Source organism: Cebus imitator, unplaced genomic scaffold (genome assembly GCF_001604975.1).
Source record: "Cebus imitator isolate Cc_AM_T3 unplaced genomic scaffold, Cebus_imitator-1.0 Scaffold51, whole genome shotgun sequence".
NCBI classification, from domain to species: domain Eukaryota; kingdom Metazoa; phylum Chordata; class Mammalia; order Primates; family Cebidae; genus Cebus; species Cebus imitator.
This window is the reverse complement of record NW_016107366.1, coordinates 5,800,556-5,821,055: the sequence shown is the minus strand read 5'-3', so window position 1 is coordinate 5,821,055 and position 20,500 is coordinate 5,800,556. Positions and strand designations below refer to the sequence as shown.

At 42.7% G+C, this 20,500-nt stretch overlaps 2 protein-coding genes across 8 annotated transcripts in view; one reads left to right on the top strand and one right to left on the bottom strand.

Annotated features, from left to right (window-relative positions):
- The window catches only part of INVS (inversin), a 188,727-nt gene extending 168,966 nt beyond the window's left edge, over window positions 1-19,761 (top strand). Inside the window, exons 13-18 of one of the 4 annotated variants that reach the window (XM_017527797.2) lie at window positions 1,488-1,771; window positions 9,051-9,161; window positions 9,672-9,768; window positions 13,600-13,829; window positions 14,613-14,687; window positions 17,100-17,528. In XM_017527797.2, the coding sequence (XP_017383286.1) occupies window positions 1,488-1,771; window positions 9,051-9,161; window positions 9,672-9,768; window positions 13,600-13,829; window positions 14,613-14,687; window positions 17,100-17,251 (949 nt within the window). In that variant the 3' untranslated portion in view covers window positions 17,252-17,528. Of the gene's footprint in view, window positions 1-1,487; window positions 1,772-9,050; window positions 9,769-13,599; window positions 13,830-14,612; window positions 14,688-17,099 lie in introns of all 4 variants that reach the window. The other 3 variants (XM_017527798.2, XM_017527796.2, XM_037738233.1) reach the window with 3 other exon arrangements.
- The window catches only part of TEX10 (testis expressed 10), a 49,452-nt gene continuing 47,532 nt past the window's right edge, over window positions 18,581-20,500 (bottom strand). For 2 of the 4 annotated variants that reach the window (XM_017527799.1, XM_017527800.2), the window contains exons 14-15: window positions 20,104-20,314; window positions 18,581-18,800 (exon numbers count right to left, since the gene is read on the bottom strand). In XM_017527799.1, coding sequence (XP_017383288.1) covers window positions 18,687-18,800; window positions 20,104-20,314 — 325 coding nt within the window. In that variant the 3' untranslated portion in view covers window positions 18,581-18,686. The remainder of the gene's footprint in view (window positions 18,801-20,103; window positions 20,315-20,500) is intronic. The other 2 variants (XM_017527801.1, XM_017527802.2) reach the window with 1 other exon arrangement.

Sequence of the window (20,500 nt, the reverse complement as noted above, 5' to 3'; positions counted from 1 at the left end):
CTGGCTACTCAAGGTATGGCCAGAAGACTAACACCTGGATCACCTGGGTGTCTGTTAGAAATGCAGAATCTTGAGTCCTCCCCAGATTTTCTAAGTCAGAATCCATAATTACCAAGACACCAGGTGATTCAGCCCAATAAAGTGTGAGGAACACAGACCTAAAGTCCTTTTTCAGCTGGGTGCAGTGGCTCACACCTCTAATCCTAACCCCTTGGGAGCCCAAAGCTGGGGGATGGCTTGAGGCCGGGAGTTCAAAACCAGCCTGGGCCACAAAGCGAGACCACCCCCCCCGCCCCGCCCAGTCTCTACAAAAAATTTAAATATTATTCGGGTATGGTGGCACATGCCACTTGGAAGGCTGAGGTGGGAGGATCACTTGAGCCAGGAGTTCAAAGCTGCAGTGAGCTAAGAAAGTGCCACTGCACGTTGTACTCCAGCCTGAGTAAAAGACCCTGTCTTTAAAGTCTTTAAAAAGATAAATGAATAAATACAAAATACAACATTTCTTCCATTATAAATTATTTTGTTTTCCTAGCTGTTCCCTTCTGGGTAGAAGATTCCTCAGGGAAGGACCTGAAATCTGTGGTCGTCATTTCTGTATCCTCAGTACCCTGCAGAGAGATACTCAGAAATTAAGTGTTTTTCCTCCTGTCTTTCCTTTGGAAATCCCTACAAATTAACAACAGTGGTCAAACAAATCCTGCCCCTAACTCAGCCCCTTGTCCTGAATTAGGGGCCTACGCTACCTTTCTGAGCTACCTCAGACCCACCTGCCTCATCCTGCTACTCGTCTTTAGATAGGCCCCTCCTGCCCAACCCTTATCTGTTCTTTTGCTACCCAAGGGTTCCAGCTTTGCCACCAGCTACTTAGGTGTGACTTTTTGAAAATCACCCTACCTTCTGGGCGTCATCTGTAAAATGAGTGGATTTGACTCATTAGCTAGAGCTCTCAATGGCAGCATTGCAACCCACAGGTGTGTTTTAATCACTTGCAAGTGGTTTGCAAGTGACTTTTTATATGATCATTAAGGTTTGCCAGTGGGCTTTTTCAAATGAATAGAGCAGATTCAAGGTTATCCCTATGACTGTCATTTTCAGTAGCATTCTGGTGTGCTTTCTGAAACAGGAGAAGACAAATGGAGTTACAGGTAGCTCCAAAGATCACACGTAAGCTTGGGACATATACAGCCGTGGAAATGTGTTATGTTCCGTACAGAAAAGTCACCTGGTTATCTGTTATATGTTTCAACAGCACCAAAACTGATCTACAAACTTTTCAGCTCCATCATCTTTTGGGTTATAAGGCCTGGTTTAAAAGAGAGAGTTTTTATTTTATCTGGAGAAAAGACTGCTCTTGAAAAATGTGAATTTCCAAATAGTTCCTGTGATGTAGTAGCTCCTCTTAAAATTTAGATCTCACACAGAGACACTTAAGCAGGTGATGCTCTTTAAATTTTTTTTCTCTTCCTCTTTGGCTTTGCTTGCAGAAAGCGAGAGGAAGAAAACAAACGAAAAGAGGCAGAACAGCAAAAAGGAAGGCAGAGCCCAGATTCCTGCAGACCCCAGGCCCTTCTCTGTCTGACCAGCACCCAGGATGCGCCCAGCAGGCAGAGCCGGGCCCCCAGCAAGCAGCCTCCTGCTGGCAATGTGACCCAGGGGCCTGAGCCAAAAGACAGCAGAGGGTCGCCAGGAGGGTCTCTAGGCAGAGCCCTTCAGAAGGAGCAGCATGTTTCCTCAGATCTGCAGGGAACAAACTCCAGAAGGCCGAACGGTAGGTGTATTGCCTTTGTCATCTGCTGCCAGCCCATGGACTGTGGGCTCTTATGATTGCTGTGTTTAAACCAAGTACATTTAAAATAATCGTTATATTAGCACTTAGGACCACCACTTTATGATTTGTTTTGTACTTGTTTCCTCTTGTTCTCAGTTCTTTCGCTTTTTTCTCCCCCTTCCTACAGGTTACTTCAGCAGATTTTAGGATTCCATCTTGATTATGATTTTTTTTCTTTTCTTTTTGAGAGTGAGATGTGTAAACCTCGCTTCCGTTTGTCTTGTCCACTTTTAAGTATCATTGCCTAGGTATCGGATGGCGTTATAAATTTTCTTTCAATCATGAAATACAATTTATAAAATTCACAAAGAAAAGGACATTGTCTGCACCCATATTTCTGCCCTTCTGTTGTTTCTTCTTCCTGATGCTCTAAGATTTGTGTATCATTTCCTTTCTTTATGAAGAGCTTTCTATGGCCAATCTTTAAGGGTATGTCTGCTAGTAAAAAATTATTTCAGTTTTCCTTTGTATGAGAATGTTTTTATTTCATTCCTGAAGAATCATGAGCCAGATGCAGAATTCGTGGTTGGCAGTTCTTTCCTTTTAGCACTTGAAAAATACTGTGCCATTTCCTTCTTCCTTCCATGGTTGCAGATGAGAAAACCACTGTGATTCAAACTGGTACTTCTCACTAATGGTCCTAGGTAATAGGTCATTATTCTCTGGCTGCTTTCAAGATTTTAACATTTATCTTTAGCTTTCAGAAGTTTAATATGATGTGTCTTGGCATGGGTTTTGCAGTTTATCCTATTTGGAGTTTACTTGTGTGCCAGGAATCGCCACCCCCAAGACTACCCCAGGTTTGGTGATGTTGGAGGATTTACTAGGGAGACTCAGCATATAGTGGTTTATTATAACAAAGGGACACAAAGCAAACTGAGCAGAGGAAAAGGTGTATGGAGCAAAGTCCAGAGGAAATTAGGCACGAGCTTCCAACAGCCCTCTCCCAGTGGAGCCACATACAACACATTTAATTCGTTCTGCAATAAATTGTAACAACCAGTCAGACAACCTTTTGTTGACAAAGAAAACTCATGTGAATCTAGAACTCGAGGATTTTTATCTGGAGTCAGTCACATAGCTACCCTCTACCTAGCATATGCCAAAATTCCAGACTCCCAGAAGGAAAGGTGTGCAGCACGAACCCTGTTGTTTGCACAAAGCAGTTTAAACACACTGAGCTATTCTTGAAAGCTAGAGAATGGTGGGAGCTTTCCCAAAATCTAAGTGCAAATGCCAACACAATGAAAAAGACAAATAGTGGCTTAGTATTTTTATGAAAATAGCCCTGATCTTATGCACTCTGTCAGAAAGGGGCTCTGGAACTTCATGATTACTGACTTCAGGGCTTGGACAGTTTAGTCTGTTTCTCTGAACCTTAACTTCCTTAGCTGAAAAGTGAGGGTATACTTTCTACACTGCAAGGTAGCTATGAATAGCAATAGTTCATGTAGAGTACTTGTTATAGCCCATAACTCATCATAGGTCTTCAGTAACTATTATTATTAAGCCACACATTAGCCAAGAACAATTACGGAAAAGTATACATGAAATGACTACAGGCCAGGTGTGCTGACTCACGCCTGTAATCCCAACACTTTGGGAGGCCAAGGCAGGAGGATCACTTGAGACCAGGAGTTCAAGACCAGCCTAGCCAACATGGCGAAACCCCATCTCTACTAAAAATACAAAAATTAGCCAGGCATGCAACTCAGGAGGCTGAAGCAGAAGAATTGCTTGAACCTGAGAGGCAGAAGTTGCAGTGAGCCGAGATTGCGTCACTGCAGTCCAGCCTGGGCGACAGTGAGACTCTGCCTCAAAAAAAAAAAAAAAATATATACATATATATATATATACACACACACACACACACACACACACACACACACACACATAAAATGACTATAAACATTTCTGGACTATAATTCCATAATCTCCTTTACAGTGTAATCCTTAAAGATTACATACCCTTGATGCTTTGCTACATATTCATTCATTTATTCATCCAACCAGCTTTAATTAAGCTCTCATGATGTGACAGCCATGTTGAACTTCCTTGAGTTCTTTCCTAGCCTGGGGCCTTTGCAGATGCCATTCCCTCTACCTTACTTTTTAGATATCAGGGATGGTGTTCCTTCTTCTGTTCAACCATTATCTCCCCAGTAAAGGAGGCTATAGTTTCCTGCTATCTGCTCCCATACTTCTATGCTTCCCTCTTATAAAGATCATCACTTTTTACTGTTATTACTGATTTACTTGTCATTTTTTCCACTAAACTGCAAGATCTGTAAGAGCAGGGTTGCTTCTGTTATCTACTGCTGTATAACAAACCACACAAAAACAAAGTGACTTAGAACAGTGACAATTTATTTTTTATGATTGTTTTGGTTGGGAAGTTTCTTTGCAGGATTCATCTGGTCTCATGTGTCTACATTCAGGTGGACAGTCAGTTGAATTGCATGTCTAAGATATACTAACTTGAATGTCTAACAATTGATGCTAGCTATCAGATGGGATTCCTTGACTCTGTTTTACATGGTTTTCATCCTCCAGCAGACTAGACTAGCTCCCTTACATCATGATCTCAGGATGGCATTCTCAGAAAGCAAAGATAAAAGCCACAAGACCTCTTGAGAAACAGACTCTAGAATTTGCACAGATTGTATTGATCAAAGCAAGTTACAAGACCATCCCAGGCCAAATGATGTGGAGAAATAGATTCCACCATTGTGCATACTAAGATGGGAGGAATTTGGGGCTATTAATCTGTCATAGTTCCTATTTGGTCACAGACTATTCACATTCCTCCCACAGGCAAGATCTTCTTACCTCTTGATGTGGATTGGCTCTATGTCCCCACCCATATCTCTTGTTGAATTGCACCTGGTGGGAGGTGATTGGATCATGGGGCGGATTTCCCCCATGCTGTTCTCATGATAGTGAGTTCTCACAAGATCTGACGGTTTAAACGTGAGTGGCACTTCCCCCCTTGTTCACGCTGTCTCCTGCCACCATGTGAAGAAAGTGCTTGCTTTCCCTTTGCCTTCTGCCATGATTGTAGGTTTCCTGAGGCCTCCCAGTCACGCTTCCTGTTAAGCCTGTGGAACTGTGAGTCGATTAAACCTCTTTTCTTTATAAATTACTCGGTCTCTGGTAGTTCTTTATAGCAGTGTGAGAATTTACTAATACATCTCTATCTCAGTGCCCCCAAAATCTCATCCTGATTGTCACATCACACTTGAAGTCTAGGATTTTAAGACATGAACCAGATGTGGTTCAGGTTTACCAGGTGGGTCTGTTTTCTGATTCAGAGACCATTCAGCCAAAAGATACATTATCAACCCCCCACACCCAACAAACAAGTGGTGAGACAGGAACAGAATAACCACAGGAGACAAAACGAAGTGGACTAGGAGGTGCATGGCAGCCACTAGTCCATAGCAATTCTGAAAGCCAGCTGGTCACATTTTACCGGGGCCTCTATTCTGAGGTAAATATTCCTTGATTAGGGTCTCATTTTATTCCTGGTGGCTTCCTATTCCATTGTTCTCCATGGCTTTGGCTCTGCTACCTGAATTTTTGGCTCTGCTCTCTGAGAATTCCTTCCTTTTCCTAAGAAATGCCCGTGTTTGCAGCTGAGTAGCTTTTGCAGCCTATTTCCTGACTATAGGATATTGGGGCCCCAGAGGCTTCTTTTTGTTTTGAACTGTGTCACCAGTTCAAGCCTGTGGTACTCTCAATGACATGATTATCTCAAAAGCTTCATGGGTTTCTTGTGAATCTGCCTGGATTCATTCCATGTTTCAAAAGCCACATCCATTCCTTTTTTTTTTTTTTGAGACAGAGTCTTGCTCTGTTGCCAGGCACCAGGCTTGGAGTACAGTGGCATGATCTCAGCTCACTGCAACTTCCGCCTCCTAGGTTTAAGGCAATTCTCCTGCCTCAGCCTCCCAAGTAGCTGGGACTACAGGCACATGCCACCATGCCCAGCTAATTTTTGTATTTTTAGTAGGGACGGGGTTTCACTATGTTGGCCAGGATGGTCTTGATCTCTTGACCTTGTGATCCACCTGCCTCGGCCTTCAGAAGTGCTGGGATTACAGGCATGAGCCACCGCACCAGGCCCACATCCATTATTTTTCAAACAAACTTTTCTCTATTTTGAGTGGCTCAGACTTCTGTGGGAAAATGCCCTTGCCATTCTTAGAAACTGTTTTGTCAAGCTGAGAGGGCCTATTATATTATGTACCACCTTAAATACTTTTGAGTCTTAATAAAGGGTTATACAACCATACTTTTTTTTTTCTTTTTGAGACAGGGTCTCGCTCTGTCACCTAGGCTGGAATGTAATGGTTCATTCATGGCTCACTGCAACCTCCTTCTCCCAGGCTCAAGTGAGCCCCCACCTCAGCCTCCTGGGTAGCTGGGACTATAGGCATGTTCTACCATGCCCGACTACTTTTTTTTTGCATTTCTTTTTTATAGAGATGAGGTTTCATCATGTTGCCCAGGCTGGTCTCAAAATCTTGGGCTCAAGTAATCCACCATCCTTGGCCTCCCAAAGTGCTGGGATTATAAGCGTTAGCCACTGTGCCTAGCCTGATTGGATCTTTATGCTGAGGCCATATCTTACTATGAGACTCTTTTGCTGGCAGGAAAGAATAAAAATGTTAAAGTTTTATTTTCTAACCCAGCACATCCTAGGATCTTTACATTATCTCTGAACTTTGCTTACAAACTGGGCCGTTTTTTTCCTCATTTTATTTGATTTTCTCTCCATACTTTGTCATATAATTTTAAAGAGCAGTTGATATCTTGTTCTGCATTCCATCTGGAAACCTCCTGAGCTGTATCTACAGCTTCATTGGGTATATTTTCTATCTTCTAAGTTACTACAGGTAACAATTTTGCCACTTAATTCTGCCACTGATTAACAAGGTTCGCTTCTCTCTAGATTCCAACAGCAGTTTCTTCCCTGCTCTTCCAGCCTTCACCAGCAGTCTCTTCATTGCCTTCCCAGCTTCTGCTCGCCAACCAGTTCAAAGTCAATACCATGGATTTTCTATTACAAGACAGCACCTCTCTTTTATAGATGTAAATATAACTGGCTTAAACAACAGAAGTTTATTTCTCACAGTCCCATGGGCTAGCTGGGCAGTTCCTCTGCTTGATTACCTGGGCTCACTCATGAGTTGATAGAATTTGCACAAGACGTACCAAGATGGCCTCCTTCATATATCTGGCAATTGGTGGTGGCTGTTGGCCATCTCCATTCTCTTCTTTATGGCCTTTTGTTCTCCAGTTAGATTATCTTCCTTATATATATTGTTCTCAGAGCAGTACTCTTGACAGAGAAGGCAGAAACTGCATGTTACCCAGTTTATCCATTCACCTACTGAAGAAACATCTTGGTTGCTTCCATGTTTTGGCTGTTATGAATAAAGCTAATATAACATCTGTGTGCAACTTGTAGGGACATAAGTTTTCAACTCATTTGAGTAAATATAAAGGAGTATGATTGCTGGATCTTAGGTCAGAATATGTTTAGTTTTGTAAGAAACTGCCAAACTGTCTTCAAAGTGGATGTACCATTTTGCATTCCTACCAGCAATGAATGAAAGTTCCTATTGCTCCACCTCCCCACCAGCATTTGGTTTCGTCACAGTTTTAGATTTTTGCCATTCTAATAGGTGTGTAGTGGTATCTTGTAGTTTTAGCTTTTTGGGGGGGCATATATGTGAAACATTATAGCGGCTCTAAGAGTCAGAGCTATACAAAAAGGTGTCATTAGAGAAGGGTCACTGCCTCTTCATCCCTACCATCCAGCTCCCATTTCTCCCTTCTTTCCACCTCTTTCCCACTCAACCCCTGCAAGTAACCAATTTCTTTAGTTTTTGCTTTATGTTACCTGTATTTCTTTTGCACAAATGAGCAGATACAGGTATATTTTCTTATATCCTCCCCCACCCCCTTTTTTTTTTGAGACGAAGTCTCACTCTGTCACCCAGGCTGGAGTGCAATGACATGATCTTGGCTCACTGCCACCTCTACCTCCCAGGTTCAGGCAATTCTCCTGCCTCAGCCTCCTGAGTAGCTGGGATTACAGGCATGCACCACCATGCCCAGCTAAGTTTTGTATTGTTAGTAAAGACGGTTACATGAAGCCAGGCAGGTCGCAAACTGCTGACCTCATGATCCACTCGCCTTAAGCCTCCCAAAGTGCTGGGATTACACATGAACCGCTGCGCCCGGCACATTTTTCATTTTAGATGTTGTATGTAGTTTTTTCAACTCTATCCTTTTCTCATATTTTAAACTTCTTTTGTATGTTTAATCAGTCTGTGTGTGCTAAAGTTTTGGGAGATCTGATCTTGCTATTGGGTTCATTGTTGCTTGTGGTAGATTGTTTCCTCATGCATTTTGTGATTTTGGATCGTGAAGTTGTTTTCAGAGGACCTCTTTGTGGAGCCTGAGTTAAGGGCATGGCACACTAAAGCAATATTGTGTTTGCTTTTATGAGGCATCCTGGGATATCTCTATCCTAAGTCCAGTTTTTATATTAATGTCTCCTATGGATTGAGAAATGAATACCAAGCCCACGTGAGGATGATGACTTTGGTTTTAAATTCTTATGGGAGACTCTTTACCCCATCCAGAACTTAGACTGAAACAGGATTCCTTGTCATCTCCAAGTGCTGGGGAGCAGATTTTAAAATATGGATTATCATTTCCAAAAGGTATATCCCTTCAAAAGTGTGGCTTCATGTAGAGTTTTTGTTCCAGTTAACTTTCTTTCTGCAAGGCCTCATTTTCTGTTCTTATGTAGATGTTAAAACACAGCCGGATATTTAATAAGACCATCTGTTGCCCACTCTACCACTATTACCTGCTTAGACAGTCACTGCATCAGCTCACACACTTAACTGCTTTGATTTTCTCTTTTCTCTTTGTTTTTGACCTCCGGAGTTCCTTTATTTTCTTAAAGGTATGATGGTGCTTTTCAAAGGATGGCCATTATACTTTCGTTAAGCTGAGAAGGCCTTCAGGTTATCTAACCTTCCATATTGCTGGAAATGGAAGTTAAACAGTTTTTTTCCTAGTGTAACTGCTACTATTATGGTGATGATATAGGCTAAGTCTGAATATTTTATATGAACGTATTAGCAAAATTGTTTTACTATGCAAGTTTTACACAATATTTTTTCTTTGTTTCCCCAAGAAACAGCCAGAGAACATTCTAAAGGCCAATCTGCCTGTGTCCACTTCAGACCCAATGAAGGCAGTGATGGAAACAGGCATCCAGGAGTTCCCTCTGTTGAGAAGTCCAGAGGTGAGACAGCGGGCGATCAGCGGTGTACAAAGGGGAAAGGCTTCTTGAAGCAGCCCTCCTGTATCAGGGTGGCTGGGCCTGATGAGAAAGGAGAGGACTCCAGGCGAGCAACTGCAAGCCTTCCACTGCACGGTGGCCACTGGAAGCCCAGCAGGCGGCATGATACATCACCCAAGGCCAAATGTGCCCCCCAGAAAAGGCACACTCAGGAGCTCAAAGGAGGAAGGTGCTCCCCGGCTGGTTCTAGCCGGCCTGGCAGTGCCCGGGGGGAGGTGGTCCATGCTGGGCAGAATCCTCCCCACCATCGTACACCAAGAAACAAAGTGACACAAGCCAAGCTCGGAGGAGGGCTCTATTCAGATCTGCCACAGAGCACAGAGGAGTTGAGGTCAGGAGCCCAGAGGCTGGGGACATCCACCCAGTCTGAGGACTTTCAGGAATCTAAGGAGACTGATTCAGCACCTGGTCCTCTCTCTGGGCAGAGTGTGAATATTGACCTTCTCCCTGTAGAACTCCGACTGCAGATAATTCAGAGAGAACGGAGGAGGAAAGAGCTGTTTCGCAAAAAGAACAAGGCAGCAGCAGTTATCCAGCGCGCCTGGCGAAGGTAAGAAAATGGGGTGCTGCCGCGTCTTTGGTTCTTTGGTTGTTGGTATTCTCAACATGGCATCCGTGGTCTGATGTTTTCCCAGTGAGTTCCATGTGGTGAGAGGGTAAGGCCAATTTTATGGAGCCTACCCATGAAATTCACAAAAGAGCCTAGTAATTTACATTGTGTAAACCATTTGGAAGATGTTTTTACCTAGAAAGACAGGAAAGTGCTCAGGACAGCATGGCGTAAAGGAAAAAGCCTTGGGTTTATAACCATGATATGTGAGGTTCAGGTAAGCTCTAACAGATGATGTGACTTTGGGCAAATCACATGGCCTCCCTGAGCCTCTGCTGCTTTATCTGTAAAACAGGATTTAATAATTGTTGTACATGTCCTGTTTATACGACAGGTTGCAGGAATGAGATAATGCACATTTCATTAATTCTAAATTACGACACGTAGGAGCTATTTTATTTTTATTCTTATGTCTTTACTACCCAGGACCTAGTCATACTCCAGACACCTAAACCAGGGTCTGGCTATGATGGACTGAGTGACTAAACTTTATTACATAAACCTGTCTGAGCATCTACCAAGCTCAAAATATGGAGTAGGGACTGGGAGTAGGAGTGAAGGCTTTCCTAAACCCTGAAACAGTGTCCCAAAATAGTAGAGACAAATGCCTCCAGGGGGTGATCATGGAAGGACTGGATAAGTCTTGCTACAAATGTTATCATTCTGAAAGCCTCACTAGAGCCTAAATCTAAATTAGGCCTTACAGTGATGAGTGTCCAGAGAGGAGCTGGACCCATTGCCAATAGGTAGGAGTTGGCTGAGTGTGGTGGCTTACACCTGTAACCCCAGCACTTTGGGAGGCCTAGGTGGGAGAATCACTTGAACCCAGGAGTATGAGACCATCCTGGGACACATGGCAAAACCCTGTCTCTATGAAAAATACAAAAATTACCCAGGCATGGTGGTACGTGCCTATAGTCCTAGCTATTTGTGAGTCTGAGGCAGGAGGATCGCTTGAGACTGGGAGATCGAGGTCACAGTAAGCCATCATCATGCCACAGCACTCCAGCCTAAGCAACAGAGTGAGACCCTGTCTCAAGAAAAGAGATAGGTGGAAGTTACATTGCCACCATCACTGGGGAGAGGATGACCAGTGGGGAGACAAGGCAAGCAAATGATGCGGGCACAGGTGTGCCAGATATGGAGGTTCCTGTCAGGGGAAAAAGGAAAACATTCTCTCCTTAACACTGGCAGGGAGAGAACAAGATAGATTCCTCGGAGGTCCACAGAGAGGCCTCCGAGTATCATACCAGAGACTGCCTAACCCAGAGCTGGGTGATCTTTGTGCTTACAGACTTTGCAATGTGTTCTCCCTCATGTCTGTTTCAGCCCTTGGCCATTGACAAAGTCCTCTCATGCCTGATCCCATGTGATCTCCCAGCCACACTAGGACGCTATCAGGACAGGGAGCAGTATCCCCATTTTTCAGACAAGAGAAGAAAAACTGACTTGTCCTTGTGGTGCAGATCCAGCAGTTGGACCTCTGGATGACTCAAATCCAAGGGCCTTGCCCTTACATTATTTAGTTAGTTTTTGCTGTGGTCAAACTAATGGAGGTGGAGGTGGGTCCCATGCTGTTTGCCTGAGAATAGGCTGGAGAAGTCTGCCTCAGTGGTGTCACACACATCAGGGTAACCAAGAGAAGGGTGATATTACTCCCATTGTTAACATACTAGTAGTTAGTATTGGACACTTGTGCCAGACACTGTTCAAACTAGTTTTACCTGGATTAACTAATGTAATCATTACCAATAACCCTGCAAGGTGTAGGTACTGTTCTTATCCCCATTCCACAGATGAGGAAACTAAAACACAAAGAGGTTCATTAACTCACCAACATTACAGAGCTAGCAAGCGCCCGGGCTGGCTTTGAGCCAAGACAGTTGGCCTCTAAAGACGCAGGTGGAAATGGTCATTGCACCCCCTTGTTGGGGAGTTAATGCTGGGACATGCACTGGCTACCATCCAGAGGAACTTTTAAAGTATTTTGGCTGAAATCTAGGATCTAAACAACCCATCAGGGATTACCATGCCAGACTCACAGCTGCTCCTACCTGAAATGTCTCCCTCTTCGACTGTCTGTTTTTTGCCTCCTTTGAAGAGTCAGAAGCTGACAGATCCTGTCAGTAAGTGACCAGAGTAGCAAATGAGACTTCTTCAGTCATTCCCCCAAGAACAGTGGGCTTATAGTCTAACATGCCCACCTGGGTAGGCAACTACGCAGGCCCCCTCTGGATGTGCCATCGTGCAATTCTGAGGCCCAAAGGACTTCTGGGATTGTTGCACATTGCAGAAAGCCAGGTCTGGTGACAGTAAAAATACTTTTATTGATTCTATTATATTTTAACTACATTTTCTATTGTAAATACAGGAGCCCAAGTGCTGTCCTGAAGCAGTATACATGATAGCAAACCTAAGCAGTGAGGGCTGGGGCAGTGCTCAGTGCAGGCTGTGGTTATGGGGGACAAGTGGAGGATGGAGAAAAGACGCTGGAAAACAGGGAGGGAAGGACTGGGCAGAATGAACCTGGGGTCCTGAGAAAATGAAACTTGATCTTAAAATTGCCAATTTAATAACCAAGTAAGATGACTATTTTAAAGACTGAAACAGGATACTGGACAAGCTGAGCAGGAAAGCTGCTGCTAGGCACTGAGGGCTGACTAGCAGCTTCAGCCACTGCCCGCGCTTCCCCACAAGTTCTGTGCCCACAAGAGCAGAAGGTACAGAAGACAGCATTTCAAACAGGAAAAACTGAATTACAGAGTGGTAGTGCATACTTTTCTCTAGACTTGGCTTTTTGGAAATGTGGTACGTATTCTAGTAGAGGGATGCCAGGTATTACTCTACTAGGAAAAGAGTCATGTAGGCTGACTAAAATCAGCCTTTGGGGAAGGAGGGAGGGGCTGCACCACGCACTGCAGAGAGCTGTTAGCAGACTTAGGAAAAAGATTACTTCCCATTTGGTGCAGCCCAAATGGGATCACTGTAAAATCAAACATAAAGCCTGTTGCTCTCTGCAGCTACCTATACGCTCACTGGGAATAAAGACAGATACAGATAATTAACATTGCTGCAGCTTTCCTTTGGAGGCCTCAAAATAGTTGTTGTGCTAAGTTTGAAAATGCATGTGGGACAGAAAGCATCAAATAAACCCTAGATGTAAATATAGCCATAATCCCCATCCCTAACCCACTCCAAACCCACCTCCAACAGACATATCTTAGTAAGACGCAGCTCCTACTTTTACCACTCTGAAGCCCCCTTTCCTCACAAAATGCACAGTGCTTCCACCACACTGCATTACTTTCTGGCACAAATGCCCATAACTCTGCTGATGCCAGTTCTGCTGCATAGAATGCCCTTCACTGCCTGGTAAGCTCCTATTCATCTTTTAAAATCCAACACAAATATTAACCTTATGAAACCTTACCAAATCATCAGAGTCAGTCCTATATCTGTTTGCACAACCAGCTCCCTGCTCTTACACAGTACTCTCATACCCCATGTACTCTTCACACAGCAGCCTGTCCCACTAGTCTGTGAGCTCCTTAAAGGCAAGGAATCATGATTGAATCCTAGTTCAGGAAGTGTTTGATGATGGAAAAAGAATTCCACATTCAGCATGCTGCCGCTGAAATTAAAAATGGGAGCTTGAATGGACCTACCAGGAATTCAGCAAATACTATTTCTCTAGCTTCTAAGAACCTTGAAGAAATTTGGTTTTCTCAGTACTGTGATCTTAAAGCCTCTCTTCTCCTCTGACCCCACTAGCTACCAGCTCAGGAAGCACCTGTCCCACCTTCAGCATATGAAGCAGCTTGGAGCTGGAGACGTGGACAGATGGAGGCGAGAATGCACAGCGTTGCTCCTCCAGGTTTGGAGGAAGGAACTGGAAGTAACACTCCCCCAAACCACTGCAGTAAGCAAGGCCCCCAAGAGTCCATTAAAGGGCACCTCAGGCACAAAGTCCACCAAGCAGTCACTGCTTAAGCAAATCTACGGTAACTATCCTTCTGCCTACTCTGTAATTCGCAAGTACCCACAGAGTGCCACAGCAGAATCTGAAATGGAATTTAATTGCACTGGGCAAACTTCCTTTCAGATAAATCTATTTGGTTGGTGCAAAATTAATTGCATAAAAATTAATGGCCAAAACTGCCTTTAATTTTGCACCAACCTATTATTTTTCAAGCACCAAGAGAACAGCACCATTTTGTGCCTCCCTCCCAGCGATACTGGGTCAGAACTGGTTTCCATGAGGCATTCTAGCATCTCAGCCCAGAGTGCCCTCAAGCTTTTTTGAAACCTCTCCAGCTCCTGCTTGAGCCTCCCCCTTGCATTACCCATTTGGGGCATTCAAGACTTAGCTAGACCCTGCCTGCATCACTTAGACTTTTCCTATGCTAACATGTAGGGTTGCCCACTAGGAGAATGCTCAACACCCATGCACTACAGTAAATACTTGTTCAGCAGATCAACTGCTGTAAATGGAAACATTTTCAGCTCTGCAAAGAGCCCATCCAAATAAACCCAGTAGAGTTCCAGAAGCCTTGCTGGCTCAAGAGAAAAAAAGATAAGCAAGGGCACCTTTAGAAAGATTTCCTACAGTCCAGGTAGCAAAATCTCAGGACTTTGCTCTGGGCCTACAGGGTTCCACACCATACCTAACTTATCTTGACAGACACCTCTAAGCTTAAGCCTTTACCGCAATAAGGAATTCAGAAATTGGTGAAACCAAAGCTATCCCTGGCCAAAGAAAACTAACAGTCTTTGGTTCATTTCAGGTTGTTCTCAAGAAGGGAAAATACATCATCCCACAAGATCTATAAAAGCCCCTTCTGTGCTGCGTCTCAACTCAGGTAAGGCAGCCACTGCAAAGCACATGGTGGGGGAGAATAGGGAAGCATTTTCCTTTGTTTCATCCCCAAAGGTATAACACATTAGAACAGAGATGGCCAGGGTTTTCCAATGGTTATCTGATTTCAGGTTTTATCCCCTTTTCAAGGGATTATTACTGTAGCCAACATTTGTCTCCCTAAGAGGCAAATTATTTTCGCAACTAAAAGCTATTATTAACTCCAATAGAAACAATAAATGGTAGCTATTATTGGTCACTTGTACACACTTTTTCACTAAAGGAGGAGATAAATGAAAATACTATCATTCTTCAAAGGAATACCTTGGGAATCCTTGCTTCATTTTGGTGACACATTATGATCCTTTATTTCCTTCTCCAAGATGGAAAGAACACCATGAAGAGGACACTGAGAGCATGTACAGCCCAGGCTCAGCTGTGCACACGTTCCCTCATACAGGGGAAGCTCAGGGAACTTTCTTTTCAGCTGCAAGACAAGAGTGTTTTACTTAGGCCCCCTCATTCACGCCAGCATTAAATATGGGTGATAAGTTCAGTGCTGTCAGCAGCTAATGCCAGGTCCGGTGTTCCTCATAGGTGGCTATGGCAACACGCTCCCCCCCCACCCTCCCTGATCCACACAGTCATCCTGGAGGAACAGTGCAGCTGGGAAGGTGAACAATGACTGTCAGCATGAACTTTAACATTCATTTAGTTTTTGATGGGGGGCAAAAACCTGAAGGTGGGGGACAGAGTAATTACTGCCAAATCTTTATTAAGAGTTGGACAACTCATGTAATATAGACAGGCTGATCAGGGAGTAGTGGGTGGGGTAGTTAGAAACTTTCAAAGGAATCAAGGCCTACAGTTCGTTTAAAAACAAACAAAAAAAACCCTTTCGTTATAGCTGAGCAAACTGAAGAATCATTTCAAAAATGGAATTGTGAGATATCACTACCAGAGAAGTGGGATTTAGACAATCAAATACTAGCATAAATTAGATAATTGAATCATTTGCCACTGTCTTAAGAGAAAAACAAATCCAAGACTACCAGAAATCTTTTAAAATGGTGTTTAGCAGCATAAAGTTTTTTAGTTAAGGGACTCAGAAGGGACAGAGTAAATAAATTCAAATCAATACTTAATGGTTTCTTACGACTTCATATGAACAAGCAACTTATTTGTCCTATGCGTATTTTTGACTGGTTTAAAATTAGACAGGGATAATCTTTTCCTAACCCCAAATTTGGAAAGAACACAAGGTTTTGTTAGGCTCAAGCCCACCCACATTAAGCATTAACCCGTTAATGACTATTATTGGTCTCACCCTCCAACTTGGAGAGATACCTCCTAAGGTTCCTTTACCACTTGAAAAGACAGAAAGGAGGATATAGCAAAATGCCAGCCTCCTTGGGCTGTTCTCCACATCTATTTGGGAGGCAGCAAAACAATCCCTGCTCACTCATCTTCTACAACCACCCCTGCAAACCTCCCACCAAGAATCTCACCAGAGCTTTTTATTGATGCACACACACACACCTGGGCCTATCTCTTTAACAATAAAACACCCTTTAAAATTCCATTCCAGTGAATGGAATAACTTTGATTAGTATTGGTACCCCCTGTACAAATCCAGTTTCTTCTCGTTCACCTACAGAGGGGTACGCAGATGACAACTCAATTCAAGATACAGTGAAGGCAGCCAAAAACAATAGTTCACATCAATTTTGTGGAAGTTAAAAATTGAGACATATGTTTGTTCCTTTTTAAACTACTCCTTTTTAAACTACTCAACCTTTAATGTATTTGCTTATATGCTCCATAAAAAATGAGGAGCAAAATACAGCAATGTCTTCTGTAAGGTCTCTCAACTATATGGGGCCTCAGTATCATTTGTTGAAGTATATAACTAATGTTTTCTGTGGCACCTTATAAATGTTAATTCAAAATCATAAATGGCCTCAAAAATCCATTTTATAAGTCTGATATTCCCATCAGCTTATCATTCATGAGGATCTGAGTATTTTCTAACAAACCTATTTTCTATAACAGACTATTCAAAGTGTAATAGGCGAGTTAAAAGATGTGTTATGTGTTTATGTAATGTGTTACGTGAGAGACACAGAGAATATATTAGTTCTTTCAGGCAGACTGAAGACCTAGGTGCCACTACTGTACTAGCTCCCCAAGTGCCTGCTCTCTCTTAATCAAGTCTCCCTTGAAGAGATATCCCATATCTTGAGACTGCAGAAAATATAACGCTATTCTATTAAGTCATCCTGCCTCTACAGTAAACTGGCCTGTCATCCCAGAGATAGCCTAAACCTAAATCCTTCTTCCTCACCACCCAATGAACTGTTCCCTTCAGCATTAAAATTAGTAACTTAAATATCTATCTGGTATTTGTTTTTAACAGTGAGCAACCTACAGTGTATACAGCTCCTTGAGAACAGTGGAAGATCAAAGAACTTTTCCTATAACCTGCAATCAGCTACTCAGCCAAAAAAACAAAACAAAACCTCAAGTACCTATGGAGGAAGACTGTGTTCAGGGGATCTGGCAAGCTAGTGCAGCATTCGAATTTCCTGCTGATAATCTTGTACTCCTTGGGAAAACTTTAATATTCGTAACGGAAGGCTTATTCACCTAAAAATGTATTAACTGAAAGAAAACGTCAGAATGTTTCCTTTCTGCTAACACAGCATTGTTCTGTCAATCATCATAGCCTGCCCGGAAATGACCAGCATAGACTACATCTGTGCAAAATGCCAGGCTATCTGCCTTCACCTCAGTCTGTATGGTTAGAAATGAGAATTTATAATTAACAGTAAAATCTAAGGAAAACGCAGGCTGCCAGCTAGCTCATACTGGCTTCTTGGCTCAAGAGATGAACCTAAATGGGATAGGAAGCCTGTCCCATAGCAAGCAGCCTTCATCTCACTACTTTCCGGGAATCTAATGCAACAAACTTATCACACACACACACACACACACACACACACACACACACACCCCACATCACATCCCACTGTTACTTCAAAATTAATCAGGTTTAAATTTTAGATCAGAATCATGCCTACTGTTTGCATTTAGAAATTATCCAAAAGACCATAGATATATTCTGGTGATTCCTTACATTTTACAGTTACTCCATTAGTCTCCCAAGGCCACAAGTTGCCGCCATGTCTTCTCTAAATGGCTTTCTCACTGCTCAATACCAACAGCCATATTACAGTATCAAGGATTCTGTCAGGTAGGGTTTACAGACCAGACTGTTCATGCAGCAAGGTGCCAACTCAGGCTTCAATGTTCTACTTGTATTTTCTGACCAACTTGAAGAAGTGAGCAATCTTCTTAAAATACCATTCCTGTTGGCAGAGAAGAATGTAACAGCACACATCCTAGCGTTCTAAGAACACCTGGTTTAAATAAAATCCAGCAATCTTGGGCTCTTTCACATTGTTTAAGGGTAAAGCTGCTATGGGAATATAGACAGTAGGCATAAACAGTGATATATAAGACTTACAAATATTTTGGGAGTTGCTTTCATTTTCTTAAGGTCAGTGCCACTCGTGTGCTAACGATAAAAGACAGGAGGCAATGAAAAGTTCACTTATTACCTTGATTTTCAGTTTGCTAATTATTATATTCATCATTTTCGTGGTCATGAAAACACAAAGAATGAGGTCTGCTTAGATGGGATTACATTTTTTAGTAAATAACAGAAGGTATCACAGTATCACTCTCTATTTTGTAAATATTCAACTCCTATGAAATGCAAAATGCACAACCACCTGTGACCATGTATTGTGTACTTGTCTAGGAAGCCAGCCTGCACATCAGTGGGAACTCCCAAGCATTATTTTCCTACATCAGTGCAAAGCAAGGTTCGTAAACTTCTTTAAAAGTTCAGCTTTAATGACAAAGATCTATTACATCAGTCTTTCTTCAAAATAAGATAGATGTGAATAAACAACTTCAAACAGGAGGTACCATGGACTCTTCAATACACCGTACTCAGTGCGCTGGGCCCCTGGGGATGCCCAGTGATATACACATTGAAGCAGTAATGTAAGTCTGTGAGCCACTGTTCCTGAACACTTCCACTCTTCAATGTCTGGAGAGAAAAACAAGAGTAATTTGAGAATTGTACCCAAATCACTATGCTACCTGACAGCATTTTTCACACCCAAACACAATTTTCCAGAGCTTTGGCAACTGTATCCCTGTCTATAAATTACCACAGGAAGTCTTCCAGGAAACAGGGAACTATTAATCAGGCATTATCACAGGCAGTGAAAATTCCCAGTAATTATCCGCAAATGCTAACGGTTTCTTGTTACGTCTGTTCCCTCCTGCACATGCTAGAGACTAATGAAATGTCACCACCAACCATCCTTTCACCCTTGCCTCCGTCTTGGCATTCTAGTGTCTCCTGATCTTTACACCAACACCAAATGAGAATAATTCTACAGGGCCAACCAACAATTTCTGTGAATCTCTTTACAAAGATGGGCTGATTCTCCAATCTGGAAATAATCGAAGCTCTTGATTTTCTTCCCTTCACTCTTTCTGAATTATTCCACTGCCACTTCTATTACCTCTGTAAAGGCTACTGAGAAAATTCTAATGAGCACCTGTATTAATTATATGCATGTAAAAGCATTTTTACTTTCGAAGTATCACTACAAATCTCAAGGGATAATCTGCAAATCACACTATACAAAACACCTTTTTAACCCCCACAAACTAAAATCACCAAAGGAACCCTAAACATAAACAGAGCTGCCCCCGCCAAACAGACACAGCTGAAGGCAGAGAGCCATCCATTAGACAAAGCTGAAGTGTGCAACTTCTGGTTTTCTCACTTTCCAGTGAACTAAGTGACTAGAAATTGGCCTGAAGCTTATTCCTGCTAAATAGTTTCTTTAATGACAATATTTATTGAGCACTTAATATATGTCAGATATACTAAAAACTTTACTTGGGTTATCTCTTTTAATGATCACCAAAACAAAATAAAGTTGGCATTATTCCCATTTTTACAGATAGGAAAACAAGCTTGGATAGGTAAGAAAGAAAAACCTTGCCAAGATGTCTCTGATACAGAATACATTCTGTATCAGAGTCTACGTAGGGATGACTCTGATGCCCGTTCCAAACTAAGCTTTGGCACCTTCATTCAGTTTGATTATTTTAAGACTTTTATTACCAATTCTGGAATCACAGACACACTCCCCATTAAGTCACGGTCAGGTGCTGAACAGCAGGAGAGACCCTGAGAAATTACCACATTGGGCTTAATTCCTAGACTCAATGTATGGAATCTCTTTCCTCCCTCAAAACACACCCCCTCATGTCCCTGTCAAAAATTCATTTTTATGCTAATATTACAAAGTCTCTGGTACCATGCTTCTTACTGTGATATTCTTGATGATCTGCTGCACCAATATCGCGTTGGTCAACATATGAGTCCTGAGGGGTGCATGCTGAAGCAGCAGTCGAAGCAGCTGGCCCACAACAGGCAGCTCCTCTGGCCCAACTCTGTTCACCCGCAGGCTCTGCAGCATCAACCTGAGTACTCGAGGCAAGAGAGCCAGGATGGAGACACAGACCCCCCATAGCTTGTCCCTACAATAACAGAGACAGAAATGAGTAAGTGAGCAAATGCACACAGGAAAAGCCCTCTTTCCATATTCCCCCAAACTGAAATGTCCTTTAAGAAATATGTTTTCCAAAAACATTTAAGCTGAAAGCCAAATCAAGAATGCAATCCCACTTATAATACACACACACACACACACACACACACACACA